Genomic DNA, 16,468 nt, shown 5'->3' on the forward strand with positions numbered 1-16,468 from the left:
CAGGGGCGGGAACTGGCCGGCACCCCTGAACAGAGCAAGTGGAGGAGCAGGTGCGCCAGCGGCTCTGTGAGGCGTCACTCATGACAGGCAGGCTGGGCGCTGCCACCCCAACCCTCCCAGGGACCGCCCGCCAGCCCAGGCCGGCGCCGGAGCTGCAGCGCCACCTGCAGGCCAAGGAGTTTTTTTGAGGGAGGCTGGAGCTACAGTTGCAGTGACGTCACAGGTGCGCAGGCGCACTGGTGTGTAACGGATTGGCTTGGCCTTACCCGCGTGGCTTGGCCTTACCCGCGTGGCTTGGCCTTACCCGCGAGGCTTGGCGGTTGTTGCTTGGCTTGGCCGTTGTTGCTTGGCTTGGCGGTGGTCGTTTGGCTTGGCGTGGCGTGGCAGTGATCGCTTGGCTTGGCATTTCTGGCTTGGCGGTGCTCCTTTCACAGATTGGAAACCGCAGGCTTTCCTGCTGGGAGGTTGTGGCAGAGGCAGTAGCTCTCTACTGATGGCCTCCAGGGGTGGAGAAAAGCGGGGAGGGTCTGAGGGGTCTCCGAAACCCACAGTCTCCGCCATGAGGAAGACCCCTAGCGTCGGGAGCCAGGAGGACCAGTTGTCCTTAAGCTACCTGGGGGACCAGTGGTCCTCAGACTCCCTCAGGTGGTTAAGCGACAGCGCGGGCAGCGACAGCGAGCACGTTGAGGGCGCCTTAGACCAGCCCCAGCACGACGTCCGCCTGGAAGATCTCTGTGAGCGCCACAGAGCTGCCCGGTCGGGCGACGTCCCTGGGGTGGAGCGCGTCCTGGCTCCTGGAGACCCTGGCGTGAACAAGAGGGATAGGAAGGAGAGGTAATGGCCAGGGGAAGGAGGCACTCGCGCCGTCCTGTTAGGGACCCCGGCTTTCTGGTGCCCGCAGGCCCCATGGCACCCGGGAGGGGAAACCTCAGAGGGGTCAGGGGCCCAGGTCTCTTAGTGAGACGGGAGAACGTATAAATGATTATTACTATTGCAAATGTGTTGCTTTACTTTACAGCAGTTTTCTTGAAAAATATTGTACTTCCCCGCGGTGGAGCTTGCAGTGAGCTGAGATCTCGCCACTGCACTCCAACCTGGGCAACAGAGCGAGACTCCGTCTCAAAATAATAAATAAATAAATAAATAAATACATAAATACATAAATACATAAATACATAAATACATAAATACATAAATATTGCACTTCCCGGCCGGGCACGGTGGCTCACGCCTGTAATCCCAGCACTTTGGGAGGCTGAGGCGGGTGGATCACGAGGTCAGCAGATCGAGACCATCCTGGCTAACAACAGTGAAACCCTGTCTCTACTAAAAATACAAAGAATAAAAATTAGCCGGGCGTGGTGGCGGGCGCGTGTAGTCCCAGCTACACGGGCGGCTGAGACAGAAGAATCGCGTGAACCTGGGAGGCGGAGCTTGCAGTGAGCCGAGATCGTGCCCCTGCACTCCAGCCTGGGCGACAGAGCCAGACTCCAAACAAAACAAAACAAAACAAAAAACAAAAAAAATTGCCCTTCCCAAATGTGTTTATCCATTTTCTCAATTTATTGAGAATTTATTGAAACATAAGCTGAATACCTATTATATAGCAGACATGTTCTACTTTCGCTCAGGTTCCTTCCATCCTTAAAAACTTCATGTTGGCTGGGCACAGTGGCTCATGCCTGTAATCCCATCACTTTGGGAGACCGAGGCAGGCGGATCACTAGGTCAGAAGTTCGATACCAGCCTGATGAACATGGTGAAACCCCGTCTCTACTAAAGATACAAAAATGAACCAGGCATAGTGGCACGCGTCTGTAATCCCAGCTACTTGGGAGGCTGAGGCAGAAGAATCGCTTGAACCCAGGAGGCGGAGGTTGCAGTGAGCCAACATCGCACCACTGTACCCCAGCCTGGGTGATAGAGTAAGACATCGTCTCAAAATAATAATAATAATAATAATAATAATAATAATAATGTTGGCCGGGCGTGGTGGCTCATGCCTGTAATCCCAGCACTTTGGGAGGTGAAGGCGGGCGGATCATGAGGTCAAGCGATGGAGACCATCCTGGCCAACATGGTGAAACCCCATCTCTATTAAAAATACAAAAATTAGCTGGGTGTGGTGGTGTGCACCTGTAGTCCCAGCTATTCCAGAGGCTGAGGCAGGGGAATTGCTTGAACCCGGGAGGCAGAGGTTGCAGTGAGCTAAGATCGGGGCACTGCACTCCAGCCTGCTGTCCAGCCTGAGTAAACTGAGAGATTTAAAATTGGAGTGTGATGACTTAATCTGTGGAAACTTTTTCTCCCTCCTTTCAAAGAAAAGCATTTCTGAAGGTAGAAAATAGTGAAAGGTAACCTTTAAGTGCCTTTTGAAAATGTATAACAGTCTTATACACTAATATTAATAATTGGAAATGCCTGATTTACATGCATTCTATAAATCTAAGTATTGAATAAAATGAGCCATACCTATTCTTTTGAATCCTGAGTTTCCTTTGGCTTGAAGTATTTTTGAAAATCAAAGTAAGAATTATTTTGTTTTAAAAATTTGTTATGCTTTTAATCTCAGCCTAGACGTAGCCGAGACCTTCACGTTAAGTTATCCTTTATGCCCTCGGGGTTCAGTTCAAATAATGTTGCAGAAAGAGATGAGTTTCCTTTTGTCATTGCTACCAGATCTGTATGCTGGGGCCCCTTTATATCCAGTATGATACCTTTTCTTAGATCATGGAAGGTCTCCTGTTATCCTTTCCCAGAGCTGTGGCAGGAAGCCATCACCAGAATTCTGAGTCTCAAGTATGTTAGTTGGATTTAACAGAGCTAACTAAGCCTCATCCATGACTCATGAGTATCCATGTATAAAAAGAGAGCTTTGCACTTGCTTCAGCAGCAAACATATACTAAAATTGGAATAAAATGCAGAGAAAATTAGCATGACCCTTGCATAAGGAGGATGCACAGATTTGCGAAGTGGTTCATATTTTGTGCAGTTAGTGAAAGTTCATTTGACTATTTGCTGACTGCTCCAAAGAGACAGTATGAGTCAAAGCAAACTGGGTGTCACCTAATTATAACTTTGTGATTTTTCACTACAAAAATATGCAGTAAGGTGATCTATGGAGTGAGAATGGAGGTGAGTAACATGTGGGATATTGTGTGCAAATATATTGTTAGTATGTATCTCAGAAATGAGAGAATGTCAACTTGCATCTCTTTCATGGAACTGAAACCAAAAAATAAAAGTAGAATGTTATTTTCCATGTCAGTTGGAGATGAAGATGGGGATTGAGCATTGTTCTAACAAAGATCTACCGATTCAGAGTTTGAGTCTGTGTGGAACAGGAGTTCAGGCTAGGTCTTGACATCTGTTAGCTTTCTGCCCTTGGCATGATTGATGAGCTCAGTAATAGTGGACAGTGATGTTATCTAGTTTGATGAAATAATATATTTACAAGTGAATTTAGTTACAAACTATGATTTGGAAAATAGCTGTGATGCCCCAAATTATAAGCCACAAAGAACAGAACAACTAATAAGCAAAACTAGAACTTAATAACAATTTCAGAAAACCGCAACGTTTGAATATGAGAACCTCTGAAAAAATACACATTGGGTTTTATTTGCAATTCCAAAACAGTTTCAGCAATAAAGCTCAAGAACAAATTATTTCATTGCTTCACTGTTTCTCTGAGCATTTACAAAACATGATGTCATTAAAAATCTTTAACAACCTAGTGAAAAAAGGCAGTAAAATCCTTGCTTTTTAGAAGAATATGTTGAGCCTAAGAGAAGCAACTTGTCAGAGAACAAATAGCTGCTGGTAATAGAGCTAGGACATTTTCCATTATGCCAAGCTAATGTGAGTTAATTTACTGAGCTATACTGCCTTCAATTCATGAGTAATTCATTTTCTTTTCTTCTTTAGAAGCTTAGAGAAGTTGGTAGAACTCACAAATGGAAGCATGTAGGATAATTAAAGTTCTGATATTAACTCTGATATTGTTTGAAACACTCTAAAAATTTAATATATTTGTTTTAAAATAGTAATTTCATTTATTACATTTTTATCCATAGCCTTCGGCACCTAATTCCTGAATGTAAGATGGAACAGTCACCTGAAAGTCTCCCTCAGAATAACAATCCAGGTAAGACTTTCAATAGTGACTTATTTTTGGTGGTCCTACCATAGATAAAAAAGTAAGAATAAGGAAGTTTTGATCATGAAAGAGCAGGTTAAAAAAATCCCTGTGTGTGTAAGTTGTTGTATATTTTTCTGTTAATTTCTTTCTTGGTAGGTTAGATCTCACAGTTATTTAAAAAGTTAATTGCAGGTCATTTATTTTTTTCAAACCAGCTAGTCTGAAAAAAATGTATTTAATAATGGTCCCTAAAATCCTCTATGATATTTTTGTATAAATAAGAAAAAGATATTTTTAAGTTAGTAAGTTGTATGTTTTCTTTATAGTCACATTATAATGAATTAGACTTGTTATGAAATTAGAACTTCTATTGAATTTTTAAAATAAATGACTTATGTTTAGGAAATATCAATCACAGTTGACCCTTAACAACGTGGAATTTAGGGATGCTTGATCCCCTCTGCAGTCAAAAATCTGCGTATCCTCCCATCTCAGCCTCCCAAGTAGCTGGGATTACAGATGTGCACCAAAACACCCAGCGAGCGAATTTTTTATTTGTTTTTGTAGAGATGTGGTCTCACTATGTCACTTTTGACTCCCCCCAAGAACATAACTGCTAAGAGCCAACGTAGACCAACAGTCTTATTGATAACATAAACAGTCATTTAAGATATGTTTGGTATGGTACATGTATTAATATGCTGTATTCTTACAATAAAGAAAGCTAGAGAAATAAACTTAAGAAAATCATAAGGAAGAAAAAATATGCTTACTGTTCATTAAATGCAAGTGGATCATTATATAACTCTTCATCATAGTCTTCAAGTTGGGCAGGCTAAGGAGAAGGAGGGGGAGGAAGATTGATCTTCGCTGTCTCAAGTGGGAGAAAATCTGCGTATAAGCGGACCCCTGCAGTTCAAATGTGTGTTGTTCAAAGGCTAACTATATTACATAGTGATTTGTGTCACTAAAAAAAAGAAATTAGTTTCAGAACTGGAAACTCAGCAATACCTTTTTGGCACCATAAACAAATGGCAATAAGAACTGCGAAATGGCCAGGTGTGCTGGCCCACACCTGTAGTCCCAGCACGTTGGGAGGCCTAGGTGGGAGGATCACTTGCGTCCAGAAGTTCCAGACCAGCCTGGGTGACATAGTGAGACCACAAAAACAAATAAAAAATTAGCTGGGTGTTTTGGTACACACCTGTAATCCCAGCTACTTGGGAGGCGGAGATGGGAGCATTGCTTGAGCCTGGGAGTCAAGGCTGCAGTGATCTGTGATTGTGATCGCAACCTGGATAACAGAGTGAGACCCTGTCTTAAAACCAACCAACCAAACAAACAAACAAACCTGCAAAACATACCCAGTGTGCACTAATACTAATGGGAAATTATTTTTTAAAGATACCTTCTGAGTGCAGAAGTCAGAAAAGCAATTCCTTGTTGAGAAGAACAGGTCATATTACATACTTACAAACCAACAAGGTCTCACTATTATTGACTTTCCCCCTAATTGGAAATCGAATGAGGTATATTTACTTCATTAGAACAAGATGTGTTCTTCTACCTGCTGGTTAATTGTTATGTTAACAGTAATTTTGTTAGAACAAGATATATTGTTACCATTAGCCAAAATATTATGATAATACGTATTCAAATAGCCCAACTCAAGGCTCAACAAATTATAATAAAAGTATAAAAATGTTTCACAATAACAAAAATGCTTCTGTGCTACCGAGATGTGATGCGTAATGCATTGGACAATCTGAACTGTTAGAGGACACCTTTAATTTAGTACATATTAATCAAAGAACTTCTCTAAGTTAGGTTTTGCAAGTCATGGGAGACAAACATGAAATAGACATAGTTTTGGTCCCTGAGGTGCTCATAATATAATAGAGCTTTCTCTGTTTAATTTCTGTGCTTTTTTAACAGAATTTTCAAGGCAATCATTTATTCACTTGTCCACTTAAATAATTATCAAATGTCTTTTAGATACTAAGCATTTTTTTCTAATGTTACAGAATACAAATATTTAAACATACTGTTGGGGCCAGCCACAATGGCACATGCCTGTAATCTCAGCACTTTGGGAGGCTGAGATGGGAAGATCACTTGAGCCCAGGAGTTCGAGATCAGCCTGGGCAACATGACAAGACCTCATCTCTACTAAATTTTTTAAAAAATACTAAAATATTAGCAGGGCATGGTGGCAGGTGCCTGTACTTCCAGCTCCCTGGGAGGCTGAGGTGGGAGGATTGCTTGAGCCTGTGTGTTTGAGGCTGCAGTGAGCTATGATCATGCCACTGTACTCCTGTCTCGGTGAGACCCTGTCTCAAAAAAGAAACAAACAAACAAGCAAACAAAACCCAGGAGCTTGTTATTATCATTGTCATTTTAATTATTTGCTGAAGTATTTATTCAATGCCTACTACTGTGTGCTAGATGCCCTCTGGAAGCGTATAGTGATCATTTACTATGTTAACTATGTGCCAGACACTTTATGTGGTGAGGAATGAAAGCTGTAAAAAAGTGGGTAAGATTTAAGTTAAACATGCAGAATGAGTAGAACTTTTCTAGGTAAAGAGGCAGAAGGATGATGTGGGCAGAAGATTATGTGTTTGGCAGAAGGAGCAGCGAGTGCAAAAGTAAGATGCTTGAGTGAACGTTGCAGGGTTTATGAGCAGTTCAGTTCTGCTAGTGCAAAACGTATGAGATGCGAATGGTTGGGAATGAAGTGAATACCTAAGGCAAGCTTATGACTGACTTTTTTTTTGAGATAAAGTCTCACTCTGTCACCCAAGCTGGAGTGCAGTGGCATTCTCTTGGCTCACTGCAACCTCCGCCTCTTGGGTTCAAGTGATTCTCGTGCCTCAGCCTCCCAAGTAGCTGGGATTATAGGCGTGAGCCACCATTCCCAGCTAATTTTTGTAGTTTTAGTAGAGACAGGGTTTCAGCATGTTTGACAGGTTGGTCTCGAACTCCTGACCTGAAGTGATCCACACGCCTTGGCCTCCCAACTGCTGGCATTACAGGCGTGAGCCACCAGTCCCTGCCCAGACTTTTTAATACTATAGAAATGAGTAGATCTCAGGCTGGGTGTGGCGGGTCACGCCTGTAATCCCAGCACTTTGGGAGGCCAAGGTGGGCGGATCACGAGGTCAGGAGATCAAGACCATCCTGCCCAACATGGTGAAACCCATCTCTACTAAAAATACAAAAAAAAAAAAAAATTAACCAGGCGTGCTGGCTCATGCCTGTAGTCCCATTTACTCAAGAGGCTGAGGCAGGAGAATTGCTTGAACCTGGGAGGTAGAGGCTGCAGTGAGCCGAGACTGCAGCACTGCACTCCAGCCTGGGTGACAGAGCAAGAGTCTGTCTCAAAAAAAAAAAAAAAGAAAAAAGAAAAAAAGAAACAAGTAGATCTTTTTCCGCAGGCCATGGGAAATTTACCAGGCAGAATGCTTTGGGCTGAAAATACTGGATGACCTAATTAACAGTGGCTAAAACAGTAGGCACCAGGGTTGTTCTGACGGTTCAGTGATATCACAGTGTTTTGTTCACGTCCGTTTTCATGGCTGACTAATTAGCAACAGCTCCAAACATTATGGTCTCACTGACATTATCTGAAGGCTGAAAGGGTGGCTTTTCTTTGCATGTTTCTTTTAGTTAGGGAGAAGACTCAGAAGTGTGTGGTGGACTTCCTGTAACATTTTATTGGCTGGGTCCTACCACATGCTCATTCCTGAACCAGGCACTGGGAAAGCAAATGTAATTACTGTGATGAGCTTAGAATAATCATTTCTTCTTTTGGAGTTGGGAGGGCTATTGGCATGATAGATATCCAAATAGACGTGTGTTTCTCCAGCAAGACAGAACAGGGAATCGCTATTGTGTAGGGAGACAGCAATGTTTACTGTAGGGATTCATTGGAGAATTGTGAGCTGGGGAGTCACATGATTAGATTTGAGTATTAGGGCATTCTGGTTATGGTATAAAGCAGGGATTTAGCCGGGCACGGTGGCTCACGCCTGTAATCCCAGCACTTTGGGAGGCTGAGGCGGGCGGATCACAAGGTCAGGAGATCAAGACCATCCTGGCTAACATGGTGAAACCCCGTCTCTACTAAAAATACAAAAAAAATTAGCCAGGCGCGGTGGTGGGCGCCTGTAGTCCCAGCTACTTGGGAGGCTGAGGCAGGGAAATGGCATGAACCCGGGAGGCGGAGCTTGCAGTGAGCTGAGATCAAGCCACTGCACTCCAGCCTGGGTGACAGAGCAAGACTCCGTCTCAAAAAAAAAAAAAAAAAAAAAAGCAGGGATTGGCGAGCTTTTTCTGTACAGGGCTTTTTCATGTGGTCTGTCATTCCTATTCAACCCTGCCGTTGAAGTATGAAAACAGTCATAGATAATAGGTAAGCAAAGACGCATGACTGAGCTCCAGCAAAACTTCATTTACAAAACTATAAGGCAGACTGGATTTGCCCCATGGCCTATAGTTTGCTGACCCCTCATATGGAGGGTAACTGGAAGATAACCACATAAAGAGACAGGGAAACAAAGGAAACATTTGCAGTTATCAGAGCTATAGTTTCCTTGTCCTGTCCTCAGACTAGTATTAGTCTGTGGTGAGGTTTTCACCCATCCATGGTGAAATCAATAAGGTTAAGGAGCTCAGTTATTCATTTAAAAATGTTGGTCTTTTTCTTGGCATGATGCCTTTTTCATTTATTTTAGTTAAACTTTTTTGTTTGTTTGTTTAAGAAATAACATTAAAAGTTGTTTTTTTCCCTATAAAAGCCACTACTTAAAAGCCCATGTTTAACTAGGAAATACAAATATAAAATAAACATGTGGCGGTGGAAATATAAAGCAGATACAGAAAAGAGGTATGGTTAATAATGATTTAGTGATTGTTGAATGTAAAAACATAGGGAATGGAGAAATCCCAGATGATTCTCAGGTTTGTGGTTTGTGCCCTAGCGTTTAACCTGGGCATGAAGGAGTAGGCAGTTTTCAGGTGTAGAGAGGAGAGCAGCAGGTCAGCAGCCATGACTAACAGTTTTCTCTGCATTGCTGAGTTTACTGGAATGTCCATGTAGGATATTTTCAGTAGGTCATTGGATAAGATCTTTATGGCTGGAGATGGAACTCTGAGGTTAGAGTTGCTGACTTGGAATAACGGAGGCAAAGTTGTAGATCTGAGTGAGCCTGTCCATGATGGGAAAGGTGTAGAATGAGCAGAGGGCCAGTGACGGAACCCTGGGAATATCAGCATTTCCTGGAGGAGTTAGGAAGGAAGCCTGGGCAGTGGCTAAAGAAGAAGAGGAGATGAATCAGAAAGTGATGTTGCAAAAATGTACAAAGATGAGAATTTCAAGGAGGGAGTATCAATTCTAACCAGTAAGATTACTAAAAAGTAAAATGAGTTAACTTTTTAAAAGCTCTTCGGTGGCACTCTCTTCTAAAGAACACTCATAGAGTTGTGGGGTTCGCTGTTGATGTGATCAGTACTTTTGGTGTTCAAATGTGGAAGAATACACCTACCAAGATCGTCCCTAACTTTTGTAACTGCAGCAGCTCCCTGTACAGGATCAGGGAAAATGGTCAAGCCTGGTGAGTTAATGTACCACCATTTCCCTAGAATTGTCTAAACCTAAGGTCATTTGTGAGGAAAAGTGTAGTCTTTCTCACCTGCTTTTTGGTGGAATGCTTGTTTTGTACTCAAGTCCTTGATAAACTCTTCTGGATGCATTCCCCAACAAACATCTGACAGCAACTACTGGAAGCCACTGCCAGATGCACGTATATATCCTTCCTCTGACATGGAATTGTAATACAGCCATGTTTTGACACAATTTTAGATTCTGATTAGAAATAGTTTACAGGCCAGCAGTTTAGACAAACCAACATTTAAAAAATATTTTATTGCAGGAAACTAATATAATGTCCTGGAGAAAAATATAAAGTGAAATGCTGAATATAGTAGTTCTCAGTACTTGGGGAATATTGGTCACATCAGTAGAAAAGTCAGTGCCTGACTCCTTTTGTTAGTGCAGTTCCCTTTTCATTTACCCTCTTGTGATATTTTGCTCTTACTGCTTCCTTTTGAATTTCATCCCTAAAGAAAATACTTTTAGAACACATTTCAAATGCACTTCTTTATATCTGCACCACAATGACACAGTGATGATGGTCTACCACGATTTTAAGTGTCTTCTGGGTTGTCAAATACAAATTGTTTTATCTGACGTAGTGTAAATGTGAAGTACTTTTCTGGTATTACATTTCTTCAGCAATTGGTAATCTGTGATTTAACTAGAATATGTGGTCAATTGGATTACCACACTTTTAACCATCTATATACAAGATAAATCTCTTCTCCTGGCCAGATAAGTTAAAAGTCCTGTTGATGACCGGGCGCGGTGGCTCAAGCCTGTGATCCCAGCACTTTGGGAGGCCGAGACGGGCAGATCACGAGGTCAGGAAATCGAGACCATCCTGGCTAACACGGTGAAACCCCGTCTCTACTAAAAAATACAAAAAACTAGCCGGGCGAGGTGGCGGCGCCTATAGTCCCAGCTACTCAGGAGGCTGAGGCAGGAGAATGGCCGGATCCCGGGAGGCGGAGCTTGCAGTGAGCCAAGATCCGGCCACTGCACTCCAGCCTGGGCGACAGAGCCAGACTCCGTCTCAAAAAAAAAAAAAAAAAAAAGTCCTGTTGATTCTTACTGATGAGTTCCACTATTTGCAGGGCTTTTTTGGACTTTATTTTTTGAACAGGTGTGATTATAGTACACTGCAGCTTTAGTTCCTGGCCTCAAGCAATCCTTCTGCCTCAGCATCCTGAGTAGGTGGAGCTACAGATGTGTGCCGCCGCACGTGCCCTGCTGCACGATTATTGTAAAAATGAATTAACCCCTACTGAGTGGGAGAAAACTGTGATCTTTTAATTTTTTGTTCCAGAAACTTTTATACTGTAGAACATATTGTCAGTCATCAAGATTTTCTATTTCTTAATTGGGTTAAAATAGGATTGTTGCTCTTTAAAATTATTTTCTGACATCATTGTTTCATACATTTTTAATGCTTTTAGTCCAGTGGATATAGAAGTACAGGAATCTCCAAGGCAAATGTCAAAAAATAAACAATAAACAGATTAGGGAAAGATATTCTGTGAAATAACCTTCTGATTGTAGTCACATGTAACCCATCAACTTAAACAATAAAAGTTGTATAATGCAGTTGTGTCAGGGGTTCCCAAGACTGCCTTAGGTTTGGTCATTCACTGAGAAGTACTCACAGGACTCAGAGGACTCAGCAGACAGTCATACTCGGGGCTTTGATTTATTGTATTTAATACAGTGAAAAGACACAAGGCAAAATTCGAAAAGGGAAAAGGTACATGTGTCAAAGTCTGGAGGAAGCCAGGCACAAGCTACAGGAGTCATCGCCTGTGTAGTTAACAGGATGCGCTTAATTCCCGCAGCCTCAAATTTTGATGACACATGTGCAAAGTTGTCTACCTTACCAGAGTTTCATTAGAGGCTCAGCACCCATGTTTTCCAGGGAGGCTAGTCACATAGACAACCTCTCCTGTCCCTCACATGTGACAAAATTCTAGACTCCCAGGAGGAAATTAACTGTTCATAGTAAACCACATTTGCACGAACAGTTTAGGCACAGTGAGCCATTTCCTTCTTCTAAGTTAGGGAATGGCGGGAACCCTATCTAATTCAAGGTCCCAAATACCAGCCAAGGACTAGCCTCGCAAGCAAGCCTTTCTAAGGATGGATGTCTTTTGCCTGCTATATGAAATCTTTGCTGCCCAGAAGCTATGTCCCTGACTAAATTTTTGATGTTATCTTAAAATTTTATGTAATATAATAGCAAATAATATGATAGACCATAACATGGTACTGCTTTCAGTTACATCATTCATATTAAGTAGCAAGGCTGCTTACAGTTTTGACCTTTGGTGAATACTTAACAGGTATTTGTACATAAGTTACTATGGCAATATTAAGTAATTATAATCTGTCCTTCTTACCTGATTAACCTTTCAGTAAAATTGTGGGATAAAATAGGCATAATAAGCTCTGATTTAAAATTAGAATAAAAATTATCTTTCATTTTATTTACATGGATGGACCAGTTTTGATTCATATTGCATTAAATCCCTGTTTATAATTATGAAATAAGATTAGATATTCAATCATTTTTATCAGTTTTTTTTGCCTAACTATGCAATTAAAATTAATTGCTTCATGTGTTTTTATATGCTTCAATTTGGGAGATAGTACTCGTATTCTGTTACCTTGATCTTTAGTGATCTGCAATTTTCAAGGTGACTCTGTCTTTTTATAATTTAGGGTAATAGCAAGTTCAGTGAGTATGTTTTTTAAAATTAATAACATTATTTTCCGAGAAGTTTTAGATTCACAGCAAAATTGAGAAGGTACAGAGGTTTTTCCATACTCCCCATGACCCCTGACGTATGAACAGCCTCCCTCATTATCAGTACCCCCCATCAGAGTTCATCAGAGTTACAGTTGAGGAATATATCTTGACAGACACATCACACCCAAGGTTCACAGTTTATGTTAGGGTTCACTCTCGGTGTTGTAGGTTCTATGGTGTTGGACAGATGTGTAATGGCATGTATATACCCTTGTAGTATCATAGACGAAATAGCTTCACTACCCCAAATATCCTCTGTCCTCCACCATTTCATCTCTTCCTCTCCACTGGCTTTGGCAACCATTGGTCTTTTTGGTGTCTCCATAGTTTTGCTTTTTCCAGACTAGTCATATAGTTGGAATAAAACAGTGGATATCTTTTTGAATACTTAAACAATAAAGTTCCATAGTAATTGGATTCTGTCATTTTAAATGTTCTTTGTCCTTGCCTTTGTTTTCCTCATGTTTTTTTTTTTCATCAGAATAGGATCTGATGGCATATGACTTGACATGCTGAGAAAGCGTGATTTCTGTAGACATTTGCCACGTAACAGGGAGAGTGGGGAAAAATGGCATCATGCAGTACTGCAGAGCACTAACTGGACCATTGTGCTCCAGGAGATGGGTCCAGATAGACTCTAATGATGGGATGGGGTAATCTCAAGAGCTGGACTTTATAAAACTGGAATCACAAAGTCTTGCATACTTACCTTGCACTTAAAAAGAAGATCAGGCAGTGAACACTACAGGTGAAAAATATGTTCCTCACTGGTTCTTTTCTTTTTAGGGATGAGCTTGAAAAGTTTATATTATTATAACATGGCTCATCTACAACTAGATGCTCTGTCATAAGAAATACCAGTGTTTTGCTTTACAAGAAGTGAAAAATACTTTTGTTTTCACCAGAGAGAGTTGACAACTGTTGGCACATTCTGGCAGCTTGAGTGAGCTGATAGTTCTGTTCATATGTATTTTTCATATCAGGTAGTTCTCCCTGGAAACCTGCCACCACCATGGCAGTGTTTCTTCTTAAGCTTCTCTCTGAATGAATGGTACGGCTCAGAGTGAATAAGCTCTTTAAGGGAGTGATCTTTCCAGTGGTTCTTTCCATGGGAGGTAAAATGGTAGGTGAATTTGAGCCTTGTTTGTGCTAGAGAAAACAGCTAGAACTAAGTAAACTTAACCAGCATCTGCCCCAGAAGAGGATTATTGAGACTGAGTACATTGATCTCCCTTGAGCTTTTCTCTCCACTGGCAGCTGAAAAGTCTTTGCAAAGATCCTTGTCCCTGGTCTCTTCCCTGTGTTTTACCATATAACATAGCACAGCACCCATAGACCTACACAACCAAATGTACAGTTTTCCCCCCCTTATCCATGGGGATATGTTCCAAGACCTCTAGTGAATGCCTGGAACTGTGGATAGTACTGAACCCTAGATATGCAGTGTCAGGATAGAAGGAAGAGGACAAGAGTAAAAGGGGGAATAAAGAATGTGGAAGGCAGAGAGTATAGGGAGTAAATGAAGGGAAAAGAAGCAGGTGGATATGATGGAGGGTGGTAAAATGAGATAATACTTCAGAAAAAGGAGGAGTGGGGTATTAGGAAGGTGGAAAGAATATAAGGTGAATGTGGAGCACCAAAACTTATCAGATGAGACAAACTTTACTTGCCAACATGTGACTTGTGCTTTTAAGTTTGATTAGTTCGTCATAGTGTGGCTATACTGATGATTTTAAGCCAGTCAGATATTCTGGTTAGCAGATCGTGTGTGTGTGTGTTGGGGGTGGGGGTTATCTTTGATTATCAAAAATGAGGAAAACAATCACTCCTTAATAACTATATGGTGGACACAGTCATTTAAAACACTGATTCTGAAACTTTTTGGCCTGCAGTTCCTTTTATGTGATTAAATATTATTGCCTAGAGGTAACTGACACCCTGAATTAAGCATTTATCATGACCATTCCCTTTTAAAACATTTTATTACATATCTATATGGTCATAAATAACATGTAGAATTTGTTTTCATGTCCTAAAAGTATATATACATTTTTGTACACTCTACATAGTTTGCAACTTTCTTTTGTCTGGACACATTACATTTTTGAGGTCAGTCCTTATTGACACAGGAAGCTCTGGTTTTCTATCAAATGACTGGATCTCAGTTAAAGTCTCTTCATAATGATAAATAAATAAATAAAATAAATAAAAATGATTGCAGATTCCAAAGAGCTTTTGTTTAAGTCGGTTGTGTCTTTTGATATTTACTGTTTTAGAAATAAAAACTAAAATATTTGAAAAACGAGCATGCACAGCCATACATTCCAATAGCCTTTAGAACTATGACCCAATCACCATTAGCGCTATGATGTTATGACACACCATGTCATGAAAAGCTCCACTGTACACTTGAAAGTGAACGAGAATGAAAATGGCGAATAACATTTTGTATTATTTGACATCTTGGACCCCCTGCCTGGATCTTGAACTCCAGGGATTCTCAGATCACAATTTAGACCCAACATTTTAAACCACATATGTGGTTGTGGATAAATGTGCCCTTGATGATGAAATGGACTTTAAAGTTTCACTTCTGTGTTTTTGGCTTTTTTTCTTTCACTTGTCTTAAAAAAAATTTAAATCCCCACAATTTTGTTTATATAGAAAAAAGGAATGCATGTATATTATACATAACATATGTATAATATGTTTATATATATATATATATATATTCCTTTCTTTTCTCATGGTACTGTGTGCTCTTTGGATATAGTGTGGTCCTACACTAGTCCTGTTTTTATGTGGGAACAGTTAGGGCCCTTACGGCTCTCATTTTGCAAATAAATGTATGAAGTTTATCCAAGTATTTGAAAGTAAATTCTGAACATAGTGGTGCATTGAGGAAAGACCATCTCATTATAATTAAAATAGTTTTAAAATTATATTATGAGTTTTTATAAATCCTCTGTCTCTACAGCACATACACATAGTGCTGTCATGTATATTTAAGCTTAAAATGGTTAGACATAAATTCTGTATATAAAAAATTTATATCATGAAATATCTTAATGGAAAGCAAAATATGTAATAGAGACTGCTGAGTGAATAAAAGTAAGTAATAGTAAACAGTAAAAATGTAGAAAAGTGAGAGATGATAGTCAATTAAACTTTTCTGAATGAATTGCAGCATAGGACATATAAAATATAATAAGCCCAAATGCGTAATGTGTTTGTGGGAGAGAGCAGGACGTGGGACTGTTTCTGTGAAGAAAGCACGTATACAAGTTAGTCAAATTATTGTGTTATTTACATCCTAATAAATGAAAACTTCATTTTCGGATTTTTCAGATTGGCATCCTACTAATTTGACCATTAGTGATAAGACTTGTCAGAAATCCAAGATTCTGAACGTTGATGATCAGTGTCCATCTGTATCACCATCAATGCCTGAAAATCAGTCAGCAACCAAAGAATTGGGACAGATGAACTTAACAGAACAAGAAAAGATGAACGTCTCGGGGAATGATAGTCTCCATGACCTGTGCCAATCACAGCTACCAGAAAACAAAGAGAGCAAAGAAGGTAACAAAGAAGTATAGAGAATTCAGTCCTAGAGTGCCTCTGCTTGGCTGCATAGTGCTATAGTTCTGACTTTAAAAAAATCATTTTCTGGTAAAATGTGCTTTGTGTTTACTTTCCTTTTGCACTGAACAGAATACCTTTTGGCAGGACGTTTGTAAACTTCCTTTAACCAAAGCAACATCTAGATAACAGAGAATTAGGGGAAAGCATGGTTTTCTTTAGGAAGTAGGATTATATTTAGAAAGTAGGGACTATGTATGTTTAGGGACTAACATAGGATTATAT

At 40.5% G+C, this 16,468-nt stretch overlaps 1 protein-coding gene and 1 non-coding gene across 2 annotated transcripts in view; both read left to right on the forward strand.

The window, feature by feature from the left end:
* Positions 1-369: 369 nt before the first annotated feature.
* The window catches only part of LOC103242526 (coiled-coil domain-containing protein 144A), an 89,426-nt gene continuing 73,327 nt past the window's right edge, over positions 370-16,468 (forward strand). The window contains exons 1-3 of the mRNA XM_073005391.1: positions 370-834; positions 4,078-4,148; positions 15,950-16,194. Of these exons, the coding sequence (XP_072861492.1) occupies positions 494-834; positions 4,078-4,148; positions 15,950-16,194 (657 nt within the window). The 5' untranslated portion in view covers positions 370-493. The remainder of the gene's footprint in view (positions 835-4,077; positions 4,149-15,949; positions 16,195-16,468) is intronic.
* On the forward strand, positions 2,884-2,988 carry LOC119620418 (U6 spliceosomal RNA). Its single transcript, XR_005236945.1, has one exon. It is a non-coding gene; the product is annotated as a U6 spliceosomal RNA (small nuclear RNA).

The sequence above is a fragment of the Chlorocebus sabaeus genome, chromosome 16, assembly GCF_047675955.1.
Source record: "Chlorocebus sabaeus isolate Y175 chromosome 16, mChlSab1.0.hap1, whole genome shotgun sequence".
Classification (NCBI taxonomy): Eukaryota; Metazoa; Chordata; class Mammalia; order Primates; family Cercopithecidae; genus Chlorocebus; species Chlorocebus sabaeus.